General features: G+C 51.6%; 1 protein-coding gene across 3 annotated transcripts in view; it reads right to left on the bottom strand.

The window, feature by feature from the left end:
- Window positions 1-20,332, bottom strand: part of LOC147095530 (beta-2-microglobulin-like) — a 60,466-nt gene that overhangs the window by 8,754 nt on the left and 31,380 nt on the right. Inside the window, exon 3 of one of the 3 annotated variants that reach the window (XM_085974655.1) lies at window positions 18,094-19,916. The exons of 1 other annotated variant lie outside the window; for it this stretch is intronic. In XM_085974655.1, the coding sequence (XP_085830781.1) occupies window positions 19,891-19,916 (26 nt within the window). In that variant the 3' untranslated portion in view covers window positions 18,094-19,890. Of the gene's footprint in view, window positions 1-18,093; window positions 19,921-20,332 lie in introns of those variants that run through there. One more of the 3 variants, XM_085974657.1, reaches the window with a different exon arrangement.

Below are 20,332 nucleotides of genomic sequence, written 5' to 3' on the forward strand. Positions count from 1 at the left end.
AATGACACTGATCGTCACTGTCCAGGGTCTCCCAGTGATGTGATCAATGACACTGATCGTCACTGCCCAGGGTCTCCCAGTAATGTGATCAGTGACACTGATCGTGACTGCCCAGGGTCTCCCAGTAATGTGATCAATGACATTGATCATCACTGCCCAGGGTCTCCCAGTAATGTGATCAATGACACCGATCGTCACTGCCCAGGGTCTCCCAGTAATGTGATCAGTGACATTGATCGTCACTGCCCAGGGTCTCCCAGTAATGTGATCCATGACATTCATCGTCACTGCCCAGGGTATCCCAGTAATGTGATCAGTGACACCGATCGTCACTGCCCAGGGTATCCCTGTAATGTGATCAGTGACACTGATCGTCACGGCCCAGGTTCTCCCGGTAATGTGATCAGTGACACCGATCGTCACTGCCCAGGGTTTCCCAGTAATGTGATCACTGACACTGATCGTCAATACCCAGGGTCTCCCAGTAATGTGATCAGTGACACCGATCGTCAATGCCCAGGGTCTCCCAGTAATGTGATCACTGACACTGATCGTCAATGCCCAGGGTCTCCCAGTAATGTGATCACTGACGCCGATCGTCACTGCCCAGGGTCTCCCAGTAATGTGATCAGTGACACCGATCGTCACTGCCCAGGGTCTCCCAGTAATGTGATCAATGACACTGATTGTCACTGCCCAGGGTCTCCCAGTAATGTGATCAGTGACACTGATCGTCACGACCCAGGGTCTCCCAGTAATGTGACCAATGACAATGATCGTCACTGCCCAGGGTCTCCCAGTAATGTGATCAGTGACACTGATCGTCACTGCCCAGGGTCTCCCAGTAATGTGGTCAGTGACACCGATCGTCACTGCCCAGGGTCTCCCAGTAATGTGATCAGTGACACTGATCATCACTGCCCAGGATCACCCAGTATTGTGATCAGTGACACTGATCGTCACTGCCCAGGATCTCCCAGTAATGTGATAAATGACACCGATCATCTCTGCCTAGGGTCTCCCAGTAATGTGATCAATGACACTGACCATCACTGCCCAAGGTCTCCCAGTAATGTGATCAATGAAACTTATCTTCACTTCCCAGGCTCTCCCAGTAATGTGATCAATGACACTGATCGTCATTGCCCAGTGTCCCCAGTAATGTGATCAATGACACTGATCGTCACTGCCCAGGGTCTCCCAGTAATGTGATCAATGACACTGATCGTCACTGCCCAGGGTCTCCCAGTAATGTGATCAGTGACACTGATCGTCACTGCCCAGGGTCTCCCAGTAATGTGATCAATGACATTGATCATCACTGCCCAGGGTCTCCCAGTAATGTGATCAATGACACCGATCGTCACTGCCCAGGGTCTCCCAGTAATGTGATCAGTGACATTGATCGTCACTGCCCAGGGTCTCCCAGTAATGTGATCCATGACATTCATCGTCACTGCCCAGGGTATCCCAGTAATGTGATCAGTGACACCGATCGTCACTGCCCAGGGTATCCCAGTAATGCGATCAGTGACACCGATCGCCACTGCCCAGTGTTTCCCGATAATGCGTTCAGTGACATCTATCGTCACTGCCCAGGGTCTCCCAGTAATGTGATCAGTGACACTGATCGTCACTGCCCAGGGTCTCCCAGTAATGTGATCAATGACACTGATCGTCACTGCCCAGGGTCTCCCGGTAATGTGATCAGTGACACTGATCGTCACTGCCCAGGGTCTCCCAGTAATGTGTTCAATGAAACTGATCGTCACTGCCCAGTGTCTCCCAGTAATGTGATCAGTGACACCGATCGTCATGACCCAGGGTCTCCCAGTATTGTGATCAATGACACTGATTGTCACTGCCCAGGGTCTCCCAGTATTGTGACCAATGACACTGATCGTCACTGCCAAGGGTCTCCCAGTAATGTGATCAGTGACACCGATCGTCACTGCCCAGGGTCTCCCAGTAATGTGATCAATGACACTGATCGTCACTGCCCAGGGTCTCCAGGTAATGTCATCAGTGACAACGATCGTCACTGCCCAGGGTCTCCCAGTAATGTGATCACTGACACCGAGCGTCACTGCCCAGGATCTCCCAGTAATGTGATCAATGAGGCTGATCGTCACTGCCCAGGGTCTCCCAGTAATGTGTTCAATGACACTGATCGTCACTGCCCAAAGTCTCCCAGTAATGTGATTAGTGACACTGATCGTCACTGCCCAGGGTCTCCAAGTAATGTGATCAGTGACACCGATCGTCACTGCCCAGGGTCTCCCAGTAATGTGATCACTGACACCGAGCGTCACTGCCCAGGGTCTCCCAGTAATGTGATCAATGACGCTGATCGTCACTGCCCAGGGTTTCCCAGTAATGTGATCAGTGACACCGATCGTCACTGCCCAGGGTCTCCCAGTAATGTGATCAATGACACTGATCGTCACTGCCCAGGGTCTCCCAGTAATGTAATCAATGGCACTGATCGTCACTGCCCAGGCTCTCCCAGTAATGTGATCAATGACACTGATCGTCACGACCCAGGCTCTCCCAGTAATGTGATCAATGACACTGATCGTCACTGCCCAGGGTCTCCCAATAATGTGACCAATGAAACTGATCGTCACTGCCCAGGGTCTCCCAGTAATGTGATCAATGATGCTGATCGTCACTGCCCAGGGTCTCCCAGTAATGTGATCAATGATGCTGATCATCACTGCCCAGGGTCTCCCAGTAATGTGATCAATGATGCTGATCGTCACTGCCCAGGGTCTCCCAGTAATGTGACAAATGACACCGAGCGTCACTGCCCAGGGTCTCCCAGTAATGTGATTAGTGACACCGAGCGTCACTGCCCAGGGTCTCCCAGTAATGTGATCAATGACACTGATCGTCACTGCCCAGGGTCTCCCAGTAATGTGATCAATGATGCTGATCGTCACTGCCCAGGGTCTCCCAGTAATGTGACCAATGACACCGAGCGTCACTGCCCAGGGTCTCCCAGTAATGTGATCAATGACACTGATCGTCACTGCCCAGGGTCCCCCGGTAATGTGATCAGTGACACCGATCGTCACTGCCCAGGATCTCCCAGTAAAGTGATCAGTGACACTGATCGTCACTGCCCAGGGTCTCCCAGTAATGTGATCTGTGACACCGATCGTCACTGCCCAGGGTCTCCCAGTAATGTGATCAATGACACTGATCGTCACTGCCCAGGGTCTCCCAGTAATGTGATCAGTGACACTGATCGTCACTGCCCAGGGTCTCCCAGTAATGTGATCAATGACACTGATCGTCCCTGCCCATGGTCTCCCAGTGATGTGATCAATGACACTGATTGTCACTGCCCAGGGTCTCCCAGTAATGTGATCAGTGACACCGATCGTCACGACCCAGGGTCTCCCAGTAATGTGACCAATGACACTGATCGTCACTGCCCAGGGTCTCCCAGTAATGTGATCAGTGACACTGATCGTCACTGCCCAGGGTCTCCCAGTAATGTGGTCAGTGACACCGATCGTCACTGCCCAGGGTCTCCCAGTAATGTGATCAGTGACACTGATCATCACTGCCCAGGATCACCCAGTATTGTGATCAGTGACACTGATCGTCACTGCCCAGGGTCTCCCAGTAATGTGATAAATGACACCGATCATCTCTGCCTAGGGTCTCCCAGTAATGTGATCAATGACACTGACCATCACTGCCCAGGGTCTCCCAGTAATGTGATCAATGAAACTTATCTTCACTTCCCAGGCTCTCCCAGTAATGTGATCAATGACACTGATCGTCATTGCCCAGTGTCCCCAGTAATGTGATCAATGACACTGATCGTCACTGTCCAGGGTCTCCCAGTAATGTGATCAATGACACTGATCGTCACTGCCCAGGGTCTCCCAGTAATGTGATCAGTGACACTGATCGTGACTGCCCAGGGTCTCCCAGTAATGTGATCAATGACATTGATCATCACTGCCCAGGGTCTCCCAGTAATGTGATCAATGACACCGATCGTCACTGCCCAGGGTCTCCCAGTAATGTGATCAGTGACATTGATCGTCACTGCCCAGGGTCTCCCAGTAATGTGATCCATGACATTCATCGTCACTGCCCAGGGTATCCCAGTAATGTGATCAGTGACACCGATCGTCACTGCCCAGGGTATCCCTGTAATGTGATCAATGACACTGATCGTCACTGCCCAGGGTCCCCCGGTAATGTGATCAGTGACACCGATCGTCACTGCCCAGGATCTCCCAGTAATGTGATTAGTGACACCGAGCGTCACTGCCCAGGGTCTCCCAGTAATGTGATCAATGACACTGATCGTCACTGCCCAGGGTCCCCCGGTAATGTGATCAGTGACACCGATCGTCACTGCCCAGGATCTCCCAGTAAAGTGATCAGTGACACTGATCGTCACTGCCCAGGGTCTCCCAGTAATGTGATCTGTGACACCGATCGTCACTGCCCAGGGTCTCCCAGTAATGTGATCAATGACACTGATCGTCACTGCCCAGGGTCTCCCAGTAATGTGATCAGTGACACTGATCGTCACTGCCCAGGGTCTCCCAGTAATGTGATCAATGACACTGATCGTCCCTGCCCATGGTCTCCCAGTAATGTGATCAATGACACTGATTGTCACTGCCCAGGGTCTCGCAGTAATGTGGTCAGTGACACTGATCGTCACTGCCCAGGGTCTCCCAGTAATGTGATCAGTGACACCGATCGTCACGACGCAGGGTCTCCCAGTAATGTGACCAATGACACTGATCGTCACTGCCCAGGGTCTCCCAGTAATGTGGTCAGTGACACTGATCGTCACTGCCCAGGGTCTCCCAGTAATGTGCTCAGTGACACCGATCGTCACTGCCCAGGGTCTCCCAGTAATGTGATCTGTGACACTGATCATCACTGCCCAGGATCACCCAGTATTGTGATCAGTGACACTGATTGTCACTGCCCAGGGTCTCCCAGTAATGTGATAAATGACACCGATCATCTCTGCCTAGGGTCTCCCAGTAATGTGATCAACGACACTGACCATCACTGCCCAGGGTCTCCCAGTAATGTGATCAATGAAACTTATCTTCACTTCCCAGGCTCTCCCAGTAATGTGATCAATGACACTGATCATGACTGCCCAGGGTCTCCCAGTAATGTGATCAATGACATTGATCATCACTGCCCAGGGTCTCCCAGTAATGTGATCAATGACACCGATCGTCACTGCCCAGCGGCTCCCAGTAATGAGATCAGTGACATTGATCGTCACTGCCCAGGGTCTCCCAGTAATGTGATCCATGACATTCATCGTCACTGCCCAGGGTATCCCAGTAATGTGATCAGTGACACCGATCGTCACTGCCCAGGGTATCCCAGTAATGCGATCAGTGACACCGATCGCCACTGCCCAGGGTTTCCCGATAATGCGTTCAGTGACATCTATCGTCACTGCCCAGGGTCTCCCAGTAATGTGATCAGTGACACTGATCGTCACTGCCCAGGGTCTCCCAGTAATATGATCAATGACACTGATCGTCACTGCCCAGGGTCTCCCGGTAATGTGATCAGTGACACTGATCGTCACTGCCCAGGGTCTCCCAGTAATGTGTTCAATGAAACTGATCGTCACTGCCCAGTGTCTCCCAGTAATGTGATCAGTGACACCGATCATCATGACCCAGGGTCTCCCAGTATTGTGATCAATGACACTGATTGTCACTGCCCAGGGTCTCCCAGTATTGTGACCAATGACACTGATCGTCACTGCCAAGGGTCTCCCAGTAATGTGATCAATGACACTGATCGTCACTGCCCAGGGTCTCCCGGTAATGTCATCAGTGACACCGATCGTCACTGCCCAGGGTCTCCCAGTAATGTGATCACTGACACCGAGCGTCACTGCCCAGGATCTCCCAGTAATGTGATCAATGAGGCTGATCGTCACTGCCCAGGGTCTCCCAGTAATGTGTTCAATGACACTGATCGTCACTGCCCAGGGTCTCCCAGTAATGTGATCAGTGACACTGATCGTCACTGCCCAGGGTCTCCCAGTAATGTGATCAGTGACACCGATCGTCACTGCCCAGGGTCTCCCAGTAATGAGATCACCGACACCGAGCGTCACTGCCCAGGGTCTCCCAGTAATGTGATCAATGACGCTGATCGTCACTGCCCAGGGTCTCCCAGTAATGTGATCAGTGACACTGATCGTCACTGCCCAGGGTCTCCCAGTAATGTGGTCAGTGACACCGATCGTCACTGCCCAGGGTCTCCCAGTAATGTGATCAGTGACACTGATCATCACTGCCCAGGATCACCCAGTATTGTGATCAGTGACACTGATCGTCACTGCCCAGGGTCTCCCAGTAATGTGATAAATGACACCGATCATCTCTGCCTAGGGTCTCCCAGTAATGTGATCAATGACACTGACCATCACTGCCCAGGGTCTCCCAGTAATGTGATCAATGAAACTTATCTTCACTTCCCAGGCTCTCCCAGTAATGTGATCAATGACACTGATCGTCATTGCCCAGTGTCCCCAGTAATGTGATCAATGACACTGATCGTCACTGTCCAGGGTCTCCCAGTAATGTGATCAATGACACTGATCGTCACTGCCCAGGGTCTCCCAGTAATGTGATCAGTGACACTGATCGTGACTGCCCAGGGTCTCCCAGTAATGTGATCAATGACATTGATCATCACTGCCCAGGGTCTCCCAGTAATGTGATCAATGACACCGATCGTCACTGCCCAGGGTCTCCCAGTAATGTGATCAGTGACATTGATCGTCACTGCCCAGGGTCTCCCAGTAATGTGATCCATGACATTCATCGTCACTGCCCAGGGTATCCCAGTAATGTGATCAGTGACACCGATCGTCACTGCCCAGGGTATCCCTGTAATGTGATCAATGACACTGATCGTCACTGCCCAGGGTCCCCCGGTAATGTGATCAGTGACACCGATCGTCACTGCCCAGGATCTCCCAGTAATGTGATTAGTGACACCGAGCGTCACTGCCCAGGGTCTCCCAGTAAATGTGATCAATGACACTGATCGTCACTGCCCAGGGTCCCCCGGTAATGTGATCAGTGACACCGATCGTCACTGCCCAGGATCTCCCAGTAAAGTGATCAGTGACACTGATCGTCACTGCCCAGGGTCTCCCAGTAATGTGATCTGTGACACCGATCGTCACTGCCCAGGGTCTCCCAGTAATGTGATCAATGACACTGATCGTCACTGCCCAGGGTCTCCCAGTAATGTGATCAGTGACACTGATCGTCACTGCCCAGGGTCTCCCAGTAATGTGATCAATGACACTGATCGTCCCTGCCCATGGTCTCCCAGTAATGTGATCAATGACACTGATTGTCACTGCCCAGGGTCTCCCAGTAATGTGATCAGTGACACCGATCGTCACGACCCAGGGTCTCCCAGTAATGTGACCAATGACACTGATCGTCACTGCCCAGGGTCTCCCAGTAATGTGATCAGTGACACTGATCGTCACTGCCCAGGGTCTCCCAGTAATGTGCTCAGTGACACCGATCGTCACTGCCCAGGGTCTCCCAGTAATGTGATCTGTGACACTGATCATCACTGCCCAGGATCACCCAGTATTGTGATCAGTGACACTGATCGTCACTGCCCAGGGTCTCCCAGTAATGTGATAAATGACACCGATCATCTCTGCCTAGGGTCTCCCAGTAATGTGATCAACGACACTGACCATCACTGCCCAGGGTCTCCCAGTAATGTGATCAATGAAACTTATCTTCACTTCCCAGGCTCTCCCAGTAATGTGATCAATGACACTGATCATGACTGCCCAGGGTCTCCCAGTAATGTGATCAATGACATTGATCATCACTGCCCAGGGTCTCCCAGTAATGTGATCAATGACACCGATCGTCACTGCCCAGGGTCTCCCAGTAATGAGATCAGTGACATTGATCGTCACTGCCCAGGGTCTCCCAGTAATGTGATCCATGACATTCATCGTCACTGCCCAGGGTATCCCAGTAATGTGATCAGTGACACCGATCGTCACTGCCCAGGGTATCCCAGTAATGCGATCAGTGACACCGATCGCCACTGCCCAGGGTTTCCCGATAATGCGTTCAGTGACATCTATCGTCACTGCCCAGGGTCTCCCAGTAATGTGATCAGTGACACTGATCGTCACTGCCCAGGGTCTCCCAGTAATATGATCAATGACACTGATCGTCACTGCCCAGGGTCTCCCAGTAATGTGTTCAATGAAACTGATCGTCACTGCCCAGTGTCTCCCAGTAATGTGATCAGTGACACCGATCGTCATGACCCAGGGTCTCCCAGTATTGTGATCAATGACACTGATTGTCACTGCCCAGGGTCTCCCAGTATTGTGACCAATGACACTGATCGTCACTGCCAAGGGTCTCCCAGTAATGTGATCAGTGACACCGATCGTCCCTGCCCAGGGTCTCCCAGTAATGTGATCAATGACACTGATCGTCACTGCCCAGGGTCTCCCGGTAATGTCATCAGTGACACCGATCGTCACTGCCCAGGGTCTCCCAGTAATGTGATCACTGACACCGAGCGTCACTGCCCAGGATCTCCCAGTAATGTGATCAATGAGGCTGATCGTCACTGCCCAGGGTCTCCCAGTAATGTGTTCAATGACACTGATCGTCACTGCCCAGGGTCTCCCAGTAATGTGATCAGTTACACTGATCGTCACTGCCCAGGGTCTCCCAGTAATGTGATCAGTGACACCGATCGTCACTGCCCAGGGTCTCCCAGTAATGAGATCACCGACACCGAGCGTCACTGCCCAGGGTCTCCCAGTAATGTGATCAATGACGCTGATCGTCACTGCCCAGGGTCTCCCAGTAATGTGATCAGTGACACCGATCGTCACTGCCCAGGGTCTCCCAGTAATGTGATCAATGACACTGATCGTCACTGCCCAGGGTCTCCCAGTAATGTAATCAATGGCACTGATCGTCACTGCCCAGGCTCTCCCTGTAATGTGATCAATGACACTGATCGTCACGACCCAGGGTCCCCCGGTAATGTGATCAGTGACACCGATCATCACTGCCCAGGATCTCCCAGTAATGTGATTAGTGACACCGAGCGTCACTGCCCAGGGTCTCCCAGTAATGTGTTCAATGACACTGATCGTCACTGCCCAGGGTCTCCCAGTAATGTGATCAGTGACACTGATCATCACTGCCCAGGGTCTCCCAGTAATGTGATCAGTGACACCGATCGTCACTGCCCAGGGTCTCCCAGTAATGTGATCACCGACACCGAGCGTCACTGCCCAGGGTCTCCCAGTAATGTGATCAATGACGCTAATCGTCACTGCCCAGGGTCTCCCAGTAATGTGATCAGTGACACCGATCGTCACTGCCCAGGGTCTCCCAGTAATGTGATCAATGACACTGATCGTCACTGCCCAGGGTCTCCCAGTAATGTAATCAATGGCACTGATCGTCACTGCCCAGGCTCTCCCTGTAATGTGATCAATGACACTGATCGTCACTGCCCAGGGTCCCCCGGTAATGTGATCAGTGACACCGATCATCACTGCCCAGGATCTCCCAGTAATGTGATTAGTGACACCGAGCGTCACTGCCCAGGGTCTCCCAGTAATGTGATCAATGACACTGATCGTCACTGCCCAGGGTCTCCCAGTAATGTGATCAATGATGCTGATCGTCACTGCCCAGGGTCTCCCAGTAATGTGACCAATGACACCGAGCGTCACTGCCCAGGGTCTCCCAGTAATGTGATCAATGACACTGATCGTCACTGCCCAGGGTCCCCCGGTAATATGATCAGTGACACCGATCGTCACTGCCCAGGATCTCCCAGTAAAGTGATCAGTGACACTGATCGTCACTGCCCAGGGTCTCCCAGTAATGTGATCTGTGACACCGATTGTCACTGCCCAGGATCTCCCAGTAATGTGATCAATGACACTGATCGTCACTGCCCAGGGTCTCCCAGTAATGTGATCAGTGACACTGATCGTCACTGCCCAGGGTCTCCCAGTAATGTGATCAATGACACTGATCGTCCCTGCCCATGGTCTCCCAGTGATGTGATCAATGACACCGATCGTCACAACCCAGGGTCTCCCAGTAATGTGACCAATGACACTGATCGTCACTGCCCAGGGTCTCCCAGTAATGTGATCAGTGACACTGATCGTCACTGCCCAGGGTCTCCCAGTAATGTGGTCAGTGACACCGATCGTCACTGCCCAGGGTCTCCCAGTAATGTGATCAGTGACACTGATCATCACTGCCCAGGATCACCCAGTATTGTGATCAGTGACACTGATCGTCACTGCCCAGGGTCTCCCAGTAATGTGATAAATGACACCGATCATCTCTGCCAAGGGTCTCCCAGTAATGTGATCAATGACACTGACCATCACTGCCCAGGGTCTCCCAGTAATGTGATCAATGAAACTTATCTTCACTTCCCAGGCTCTCCCAGTAATGTGATCAATGACACTGATCGTCATTGCCCAGTGTCCCCAGTAATGTGATCAATGACACTGATCGTCACTGCCCAGGGTCTCCCAGTAATGTGATCAATGACACTGATCATCACTGCCCAGGGTCTCCCAGTAATGTGATCAGTGACACTGATCGTGACTGCCCAGGGTCTCCCAGTAATGTGATCAATGACACTGATTGTCACTGCCCAGGGTCTCCCAGTAATGTGATCAGTGACACCGATCGTCACGACCCAGGGTCTCCCAGTAATGTGACCAATGACACTGATCGTCACTGCCCAGGGTCTCCCAGTAATGTGATCAGTGACACTGATTGTCACTGCCCAGGGTCTCCCAGTATTGTGACCAATGACACTGATCGTCACTGCCAAGGGTCTCCCAGTAATGTGATCAGTGACACCGATCGTCCCTGCCCAGGGTCTCCCAGTAATGTGATCAATGACACTGATCGTCACTGCCCAGGGTCTCCCGGTAATGTCATCAGTGACACCGATCGTCACTGCCCAGGGTCTCCCAGTAATGTGATCACTGACACCGAGCGTCACTGCCCAGGATCTCCCAGTAATGTGATCAATGAGGCTGATCGTCACTGCCCAGGGTCTCCCAGTAATGTGTTCAATGACACTGATCGTCACTGCCCAGGGTCTCCCAGTAATGTGATCAGTGACACTGATCGTCACTGCCCAGGGTCTCCCAGTAATGTGATCAGTGACACCGATCGTCACTGCCCAGGGTCTCCCAGTAATGAGATCACCGACACCGAGCGTCACTGCCCAGGGTCTCCCAGTAATGTGATCAATGACGCTGATCGTCACTGCCCAGGGTCTCCCAGTAATGTGATCAGTGACACCGATCGTCACTGCCCAGGGTCTCCCAGTAATGTGATCAATGACACTGATCGTCACTGCCCAGGGTCTCCCAGTAATGTAATCAATGGCACTGATCGTCACTGCCCAGGCTCTCCCTGTAATGTGATCAATGACACTGATCGTCACGACCCAGGGTCCCCCGGTAATGTGATCAGTGACACCGATCATCACTGCCCAGGATCTCCCAGTAATGTGATTAGTGACACCGAGCGTCACTGCCCAGGGTCTCCCAGTAATGTGTTCAATGACACTGATCGTCACTGCCCAGGGTCTCCCAGTAATGTGATCAGTGACATTGATCATCACTGCCCAGGGTCTCCCAGTAATGTGATCAGTGACACCGATCGTCACTGCCCAGGGTCTCCCAGTAATGTGATCACCGACACCGAGCGTCACTGCCCAGGGTCTCCCAGTAATGTGATCAATGACGCTAATCGTCACTGCCCAGGGTCTCCCAGTAATGTGATCAGTGACACCGATCGTCACTGCCCAGGGTCTCCCAGTAATGTGATCAATGACACTGATCGTCACTGCCCAGGGTCTCCCAGTAATGTAATCAATGGCACTGATCGTCACTGCCCAGGCTCTCCCTGTAATGTGATCAATGACACTGATCGTCACTGCCCAGGGTCCCCCGGTAATGTGATCAGTGACACCGATCATCACTGCCCAGGATCTCCCAGTAATGTGATTAGTGACACCGAGCGTCACTGCCCAGGGTCTCCCAGTAATGTGATCAATGACACTGATCGTCACTGCCCAGGGTCTCCCAGTAATGTGATCAATGATGCTGATCGTCACTGCCCAGGGTCTCCCAGTAATGTGACCAATGACACCGAGCGTCACTGCCCAGGGTCTCCCAGTAATGTGATCAATGACACTGATCGTCACTGCCCAGGGTCCCCCGGTAATATGATCAGTGACACCGATCGTCACTGCCCAGGATCTCCCAGTAAAGTGATCAGTGACACTGATCGTCACTGCCCAGGGTCTCCCAGTAATGTGATCTGTGACACCGATTGTCACTGCCCAGGATCTCCCAGTAATGTGATCAATGACACTGATCGTCACTGCCCAGGGTCTCCCAGTAACGTGATCAGTGACACTGATCGTCACTGCCCAGGGTCTCCCAGTAATGTGATCAATGACACTGATCGTCCCTGCCCATGGTCTCCCAGTGATGTGATCAATGACACCGATCGTCACAACCCAGGGTCTCCCAGTAATGTGACCAATGACACTGATCGTCACTGCCCAGGGTCTCCCAGTAATGTGATCAGTGACACTGATCGTCACTGCCCAGGGTCTCCCAGTAATGTGGTCAGTGACACCGATCGTCACTGCCCAGGGTCTCCCAGTAATGTGATCAGTGACACTGATCATCACTGCCCAGGATCACCCAGTATTGTGATCAGTGACACTGATCGTCACTGCCCAGGGTCTCCCAGTAATGTGATAAATGACACCGATCATCTCTGCCAAGGGTCTCCCAGTAATGTGATCAATGACACTGACCATCACTGCCCAGGGTCTCCCAGTAATGTGATCAATGAAACTTATCTTCACTTCCCAGGCTCTCCCAGTAATGTGATCAATGACACTGATCGTCATTGCCCAGTGTCCCCAGTAATGTGATCAATGACACTGATCGTCACTGCCCAGGGTCTCCCAGTAATGTGATCAATGACACTGATCATCACTGCCCAGGGTCTCCCAGTAATGTGATCAGTGACACTGATCGTGACTGCCCAGGGTCTCCCAGTAATGTGATCAATGACATTGATCATCACTGCCAAGGGTCTCCCAGTAATGTGATCAATGACACCGATCGTCACTGCCCAGGGTTTCCCAGTAATGTGATCAGTGACATTGATCGTCACTGCCCAGGGTCTCCCAGTAATGTGATCCATGACATTCATCGTCACTGCCCAGGGTATCCCAGTAATGTGATCAGTGACACCGATCGTCACTGCCCAGGGTATCCCTGTAATGTGATCAATGACACTGATCGTCACTGCCCAGGATCTCCCAGTAAAGTGATCAGTGACACTGATCATCACTGCCCAGGGTCTCCCAGTAATGTGATCTGTGACACCGATCGTCACTGCCCAGGGTCTCCCAGTAATGTGATCAATGACACTGATCGTCACTGCCCAGGGTCTCCCAGTAATGTGATCAGTGACACTGATCGTCACTGCCCAGGGTCTCCCAGTAATGTGATCAATGACACTGATCGTCCCTGCCCATGGTCTCCCAGTAATGTGATCAATGACACTGATTGTCACTGCCCAGGGTCTCCCAGTAATGTGATCAGTGACACCGATCGTCACGACCCAGGGTCTCCCAGTAATGTGACCAATGACACTGATCGTCACTGCCCAGGGTCTCCCAGTAATGTGATCAGTGACACTGATCGTCACTGCCCAGGGTCTCCCCGTAATGTGGTCAGTGACACCGATCGTCACTGCCCAGGGTCTCCCAGTAATGTGATCTGTGACACTGATCATCACTGCCCAGGATCACCCAGTATTGTGATCAGTGACACTGATCGTCACTGCCCAGGGTCTCCCAGTAATGTGATAAATGACACCGATCATCTCTGCCTCGGGTCTCCCAGTAATGTGATCAATGACACTGACCATCACTGCCCAGGGTCTCCCAGTAATGTGATCAATGAAACTTATCTTCACTTCCCAGGCTCTCCCAGTAATGTGATCAATGACACTGATCGTCATTGCCCAGTGTCCCCAGTAATGTGATCAATGACACTGATCGTCACTGCCCAGGGTCTCCCAGTAATGTGATCAATGACACTGATCGTCACTGCCCAGGGTCTCCCAGTAATGTGATCAGTGACACTGATCGTGACTGCCCAGGGTCTCCCAGTAATGTGATCAATGACATTGATCATCACTGCCCAGGGTCTCCCAGTAATGTGATCAATGACACCGATCGTCACTGCCCAGGGTCTCCCAGTAATGTGATCAGTGACATTGATCGTCACTGCCCAGGGTCTCCCAGTAATGTGATCCATGACATTCATCGTCACTGCCCAGGGTATCCCAGTAATGTGATCAGTGACACCGATCGTCACTGCCCAGGGTATCCCAGTAATGCGATCAGTGACACCGATCGCCACTGCCCAGGGTTTCCCGATAATGCGTTCAGTGACATCTATCGTCACTGCCCAGGGTCTCCCAGTAATGTGATCAGTGACACTGATCGTCACTGCCCAGGGTCTCCCAGTAATGTGATCAATGACACTGATCGTCACTGCCCAGGGTCTCCCGGTAATGTGATCAGTGACACTGATCGTCACTGCCCAGGGTCTCCCAGTAATGTGTTCAATGAAACTGATCGTCACTGCCCAGTGTCTCCCAGTAATGTGATCAGTGACACCGATCGTCATGACCCAGGGTCTCCCAGTATTGTGATCAATGACACTGATCGTCACTGCCAAGGGTCTCCCAGTAATGTGATCAGTGACACCGATCGTCACTGCCCAGGGTCTCCCAGTAATGTGATCAATGACACTGATCGTCACTGCCCAGGGTCTCCCGGTAATGTCATCAGTGACACCGATCGTCACTGCCCAGGGTCTCCCAGTAATGTGATCACTGACACCGAGCGTCACTGCCCAGGATCTCCCAGTAATGTGATCAATGAGGCTGATCGTCACTGCCCAGGGTCTCCCAGTAATGTGTTCAATGACACTGATCGTCACTGCCCAGGGTCTCCCAGTAATGTGATCAGTGACACTGATCGTCACTGCCCAGGGTCTCCCAGTAATGTGATCACCGACACCGAGCGTCAGTGCCCAGGGTCTCCCAGTAATGTGATCAATGACGCTGATCGTCACTGCCCAGGGTCTCCCAGTAATGTGATCAGTGACACCGATCGTCACTGCCCAGGGTCTCCCAGTAATGTGATCAATGACACTGATCGTCACTGCCCAGGGTCTCCCAGTAATGTAATCAATGACACTGATCGTCACTGCCCAGGCTCTCCCAGTAATGTGATCAATGACACTGATCGTCACGACCCAGGCTCTCCCAGTAATGTGATCAATGACACTGATCGTCACTGCCCAGGGTCTCCCAATAATGTGACCAATGAAACTGATCGTCACTGCCCAGGGTCTCCCAGTAATGTGATCAGTGACGCTGATCGTCACTGCCCAGGGTCTCCCAGTAATGTGATCAGTGACACTGATCGTCACTGCCCAGGGTCTCCCAGTAATGTGATCAATGATGCTGATCGTCAATGACCAGGGTCTCCCAGTAATGTGATCAGTGACGCCGATCGTCACTGCCCAGGGTCTCCCAGTAATGTGATCAATGATGCTGATCGTCACTGCCCAGGGTCTCCCAGTAATGTGACAAATGACACCGAGCGTCACTGCCCAGGGTCTCCCAGTAATGTGAACAATGACACTGATCGTCACTGCCCAGGGTCCCCCGGTAATGTGATCAGTGACACCGATCGTCACTGCCCAGGGTCTCCCAGTAATGTGGTCAATGACACTGATCGTCACTGCCCAGGGTCTCCCTGTAATGTGATCAATGACACTGATCGTCACTGCCCAGGGTCCCCCGGTAATGTGATCAGTGACACCGATCGTCACTGCCCAGGGTCTCCCAGTAATGTGATCAATGATGCTGATTGTCACTGCCCAGGGTCTCCCAGTAATGTGACCAATGACACCGAGCGTCACTGCCCAGGGTGTCCCAGTAATGTGATCAATGACACTGATCGTCACTGCCCAGGGTCCCCCGGTAATGTGATCAGTGACACCGATCGTCACTGCCCAGGATCTCCCAGTAAAGTGATCAGTGACACTGATCGTCACTGCCCAGGGTCTCCCAGTAATGTGATCTGTGACACCGATCGTCACTGCCCATGGTCTCCCAGTAATGTGATCAATGACACTGATCGTCCCTGCCCATGGTCTCCCAGTCATGTGATCAGTGACACTGATCGTCACTGCCCAGGGTCCCCCGGTAATGTGATCAATGACACTGATCATCACTGCTCAGGGTCTCCCAGTGATGTGATCAGTGACACTGATCGTCACTGCCCAGGGTCTCCCAGTAATGTGATCAATGACACTGATCATCACTGCTCAGGGTCTCCCAGTGATGTGATCAATGACACAAATCGTCACTGCCCAGGGTCTCCCAATAATGTGATCAATGACACCGATCGTCACTGCCCAGGGTTTCCCAGTAATGTGTGATCGAACGTCTGTGCGCATTTGTGCTGTCACAGTCGGTGATTTCAAATTTAGAATAGCAGAGTATTTTTTAAATGGTGAGGAATTGGGAAATGTTGGTGTTCAGAGGTACCTGGGTGTCCTTGTACACGGATCACTGAAAGCTAACATGTAGGTACAGCAAGCAATTAGGAAAGCAAATGGGATGTTGGCCTTTATTACAAGAGGATTTGAGTGTAATAGTAAAGACATCTTACTGCATTTATATAGGGCCCTGGTGAGACCACGCCTGGATTATTGTGTAGTTTTGTTCTCATTATCTGAAGAAGGATATACTTGCCATAGAGGGAGTGCACCGAAGGTTCACCAGACTGGTTCCTGGGAGGAGAGATTGATAAGACTAGGCCTATATTCTCTAGAGTTCAGAAGAATGAGAGGTGATCTCATTGAAACATACAAAATACTTACAGGGCTTGACAGGGTAGATACAGGGAGGGTGTTTCCCCTGGCTGGGGAGCCTAGAACCAGAGGTCACAATCTCAGAATAAGGGGTCAGCCATTTAGGACTAAGCTGAGTAGAAATGTCTTCACTCGGAGGGTGGTGAATCTTTGGAGTTCTCTACCCCAGAGGGCTGTGGAGGCTCAGTCATTGAGTATATTCAAGACAGAGGTCAATAAGATTTTTGAATATTAAAGGAACCAAGGGATGTGGGGATAGTGCAGGAAAGTGGAGATGAGGTCGAAGATCAGCCATGATCTTATTGAATGGCGGAGCAGGCTCGAAGGGCCAAATGGCCGATTCCTGCCCCTATTCATATCTGCCCTAAAATTGCCTTATGTGGCTCAGTGTTATTTTGTTTGATAACGCTTCTATGAAGCACCTTAGGATGTTTTACTACATTAAAGGCACTTCACAGAAGCGTTAACAAACAAAATAACATTTATAATACATAAAAGCAGTTCAATTTGTTGTTGTAATATTTCTGCCTGTTGGACTTTAGCCCATGTGTTTGGAACTTGGCCCTGGGTGTGGTTCTGACCATTAGCTGCTGTCCAAGTACTGCCTGTGGGAATGTGGTCCACGGCCCAGGCTTTTAATCTTATTGGAAGCTTCTCCAAATTGGCAGCTGCCTGACCCCACTCATTGCAGTCTTCAGAGCTCCTCCTTACCCAAAGGTCAGAATAAAATAGCAGGAAATAACTGGCTGGACATATTTCTTGCCAAGATTGTTTAGCTGCAGCTTGTTTTATATACAAATTGACCGCTGAACGCTCCTAAAAACTTCTCAACAAGTGGAGGGGTCGTCACTGCTTCAATGAGGGAAGCTGGAGGCTTCACTCTTTCCTTTCGAGGCTACTACCTTTAACTTGGACATACAAATCTGGGATTACCGACACTAATGCAGACACTGAATGGGCCGGTTCCTTGTTTGCAGGATGAAACATGGTTCATAAATGAGAAAACAACAAGATAAGGAAGAATATTTTTATTCACACCAATGAGCATACAAAGAACAGTAGAGAACTATGCATGCATTACAGGAAATTGGAAGCTAATCATTATCAGCACTATACCCTCTAAATTCAACAACTCCCAGTTACAAAAATACACAATAATCACATGTAGACTATGGCCTAGAAATTCAGTTGGCGCCGCGCCAGGGCTTTAGCGCCGGAAAGTTAGCGACGGCGCTAAGTCCCCCTGCGCGTGCCAAAAATTCAGTAGCGCCGCGCCCAAGTGGCTGCCGGCGCTACTGAAGGGTGTTTGCGCCTGAAAATGGGCGCTACCTGCCGCTTTGCGGCGCTATTCCGGCGCCCGATGCGGTGCGGCAGGCTCGGGAAGTGCAGGCCTCCTCCTTCACTTAAGGAGGAGCTGCCTGCACCCGCCCGCTGGCCGGTAAACTCATCAGAAAAATGAGCCCGGCACCTCGGGGAAGTGCCGGGCTCGCAGCCCGGAAGCATCTGTTCCGCGGGGGGGGGGGGGGGGGCGGGGTGGAGGAGTCCGGGGAGGGAGGTGCGGGCAGGCGGCCGGCGGGAAAGCGGCCGGCCGCCGCGCGACCTTAAGGCGCTAACTGATGTAAGACTCTGTTGCCAGAGTCTTAGTTGCGGCTGCCACGGGCGAGGCGGCCGCAACTGAATTTCGGCGCTGGGGCCCGTCGGCATGGCAACCGGGACGCTGCGCACACCGATGACGTCATCGGTGCCGGCGCAGCGCAACCGGTCTACCGCCGATTCTAGGGCCCCAGGGAATTTCTAAACTGGCCATAACTCCGGCGCTAGGCCCTCTAGCGCCTCAAATGCGGCGCTAAGGCTACTCAATTTCTAGGCCTATGATTTTTAACAGGCATTTGTAAAAGCTAATGTAGGTGGTGCTAATCTCCATATTAGGCCAAGTGCAGGTATAAGGCCCTAACAGCTCAGAACACCGAACTAGGCCGAGATTTCCCTCACACCCTGCAGGGTTTCCCAGGGTAAATCAGCAGGGTGGAATGGAAGCCAAGTGGGAAAAGGGCAGGTGGGTTCTGACCCGAGGTGTTCCAAACGGAACAGAAGTCCAATAATCAGACCCCCCGCCCCCCCCGGCTGTGAGGTCTGAGCTGGCTGGTACAGGCGGAAGTTGTTGTGACCTCTGCTATGTGGGGTGCACATCGAGCAGTGCATAAGATGTGCATATACCGCTGACATTTCAGGAGAACAAAAGCTTCAAAACTAAACCAAACACTGACATATAATATTCAAGTGATTGAGTCGAGTGTCCCAACTTCGAATACCCTCCCCCCTCAGGGATGGAGGTCTCCAGCTCTCAGAGAATGAGGTGACATTTGAACCTCTCGGCCGAGAGTTTGACTGGGCCTTGCTCGTTCTCATTTACTGGTTTGTTTTAATTTGCTGGGTAACCCCGGTCCTTGTGGAGGCAAATTTCAAATCAAACGAGTCAGCGCTTCACAAGACAAGATCTAAAAACATCTCAGAAATGAGCAAGACGTCAAGGGCGTAAATTACAGAGATCACAGAATCATAAGCAAACTTACTTCCCATCACACAAGTAGTTTAAGGGGTCAGATCAATGTATTTATTCGTTTTAAAAGTTTACATTTGAAGATAGGTTAAACCAAAGCTGATTTGCTCCCCAGACATAGTCGATTCATTTAATAATCTCACTGTGGCACCCAGTGGCAGCAAAACAAAGAGAAAAGAAAGGCGTGGAATTTGATTGCCGTGCTGGAACACATCCCTTCAGTAACCAGGTCTGAGCTGTGAGACACTGCTTACCTCTGCCATGACAGGCTAGAAGCTGTCTGTGGGTGAAAGCAGAAAGAAACATTAGTCTGTGACCAGATGAGGCGAGGAAACCCCCAGTGGTGAGAGCTTTGGGAACCAGAGGTCCAAAGTCACCTGTTCCACCCAAGCACGCTCCACTCACTACACGTCCTGTCTCAAATTACTCATACTGTATCGCAAAATGTTATTTTCTGAAAGAAACCTGCCTGGGTTCATGTTAGGTAAATAGCTCAGCACCTACAGAAACACTGTACAGAGATTCTATCCAGAGTGCCGACGGGTTACTGTATCACAGCACATTATTTTAGGCATGAGCCGTGGCTCAGTGGGTGGCATTCTTGCCTCGGAGTCAGATGGCTGTGGATTCCAAACCCCACTCCAGAGACTTGAGCACAAAACCGAGGCTGGCACTCAAGTGCAGTGCTGAGG

This window comes from Somniosus microcephalus, unplaced genomic scaffold, assembly GCF_052327205.1.
Source record: "Somniosus microcephalus isolate GS21.2 unplaced genomic scaffold, FLI_Smic_1.0 unresolved_chr1, whole genome shotgun sequence".
Lineage (NCBI taxonomy): Eukaryota > Metazoa > Chordata > Chondrichthyes > Squaliformes > Somniosidae > Somniosus > Somniosus microcephalus.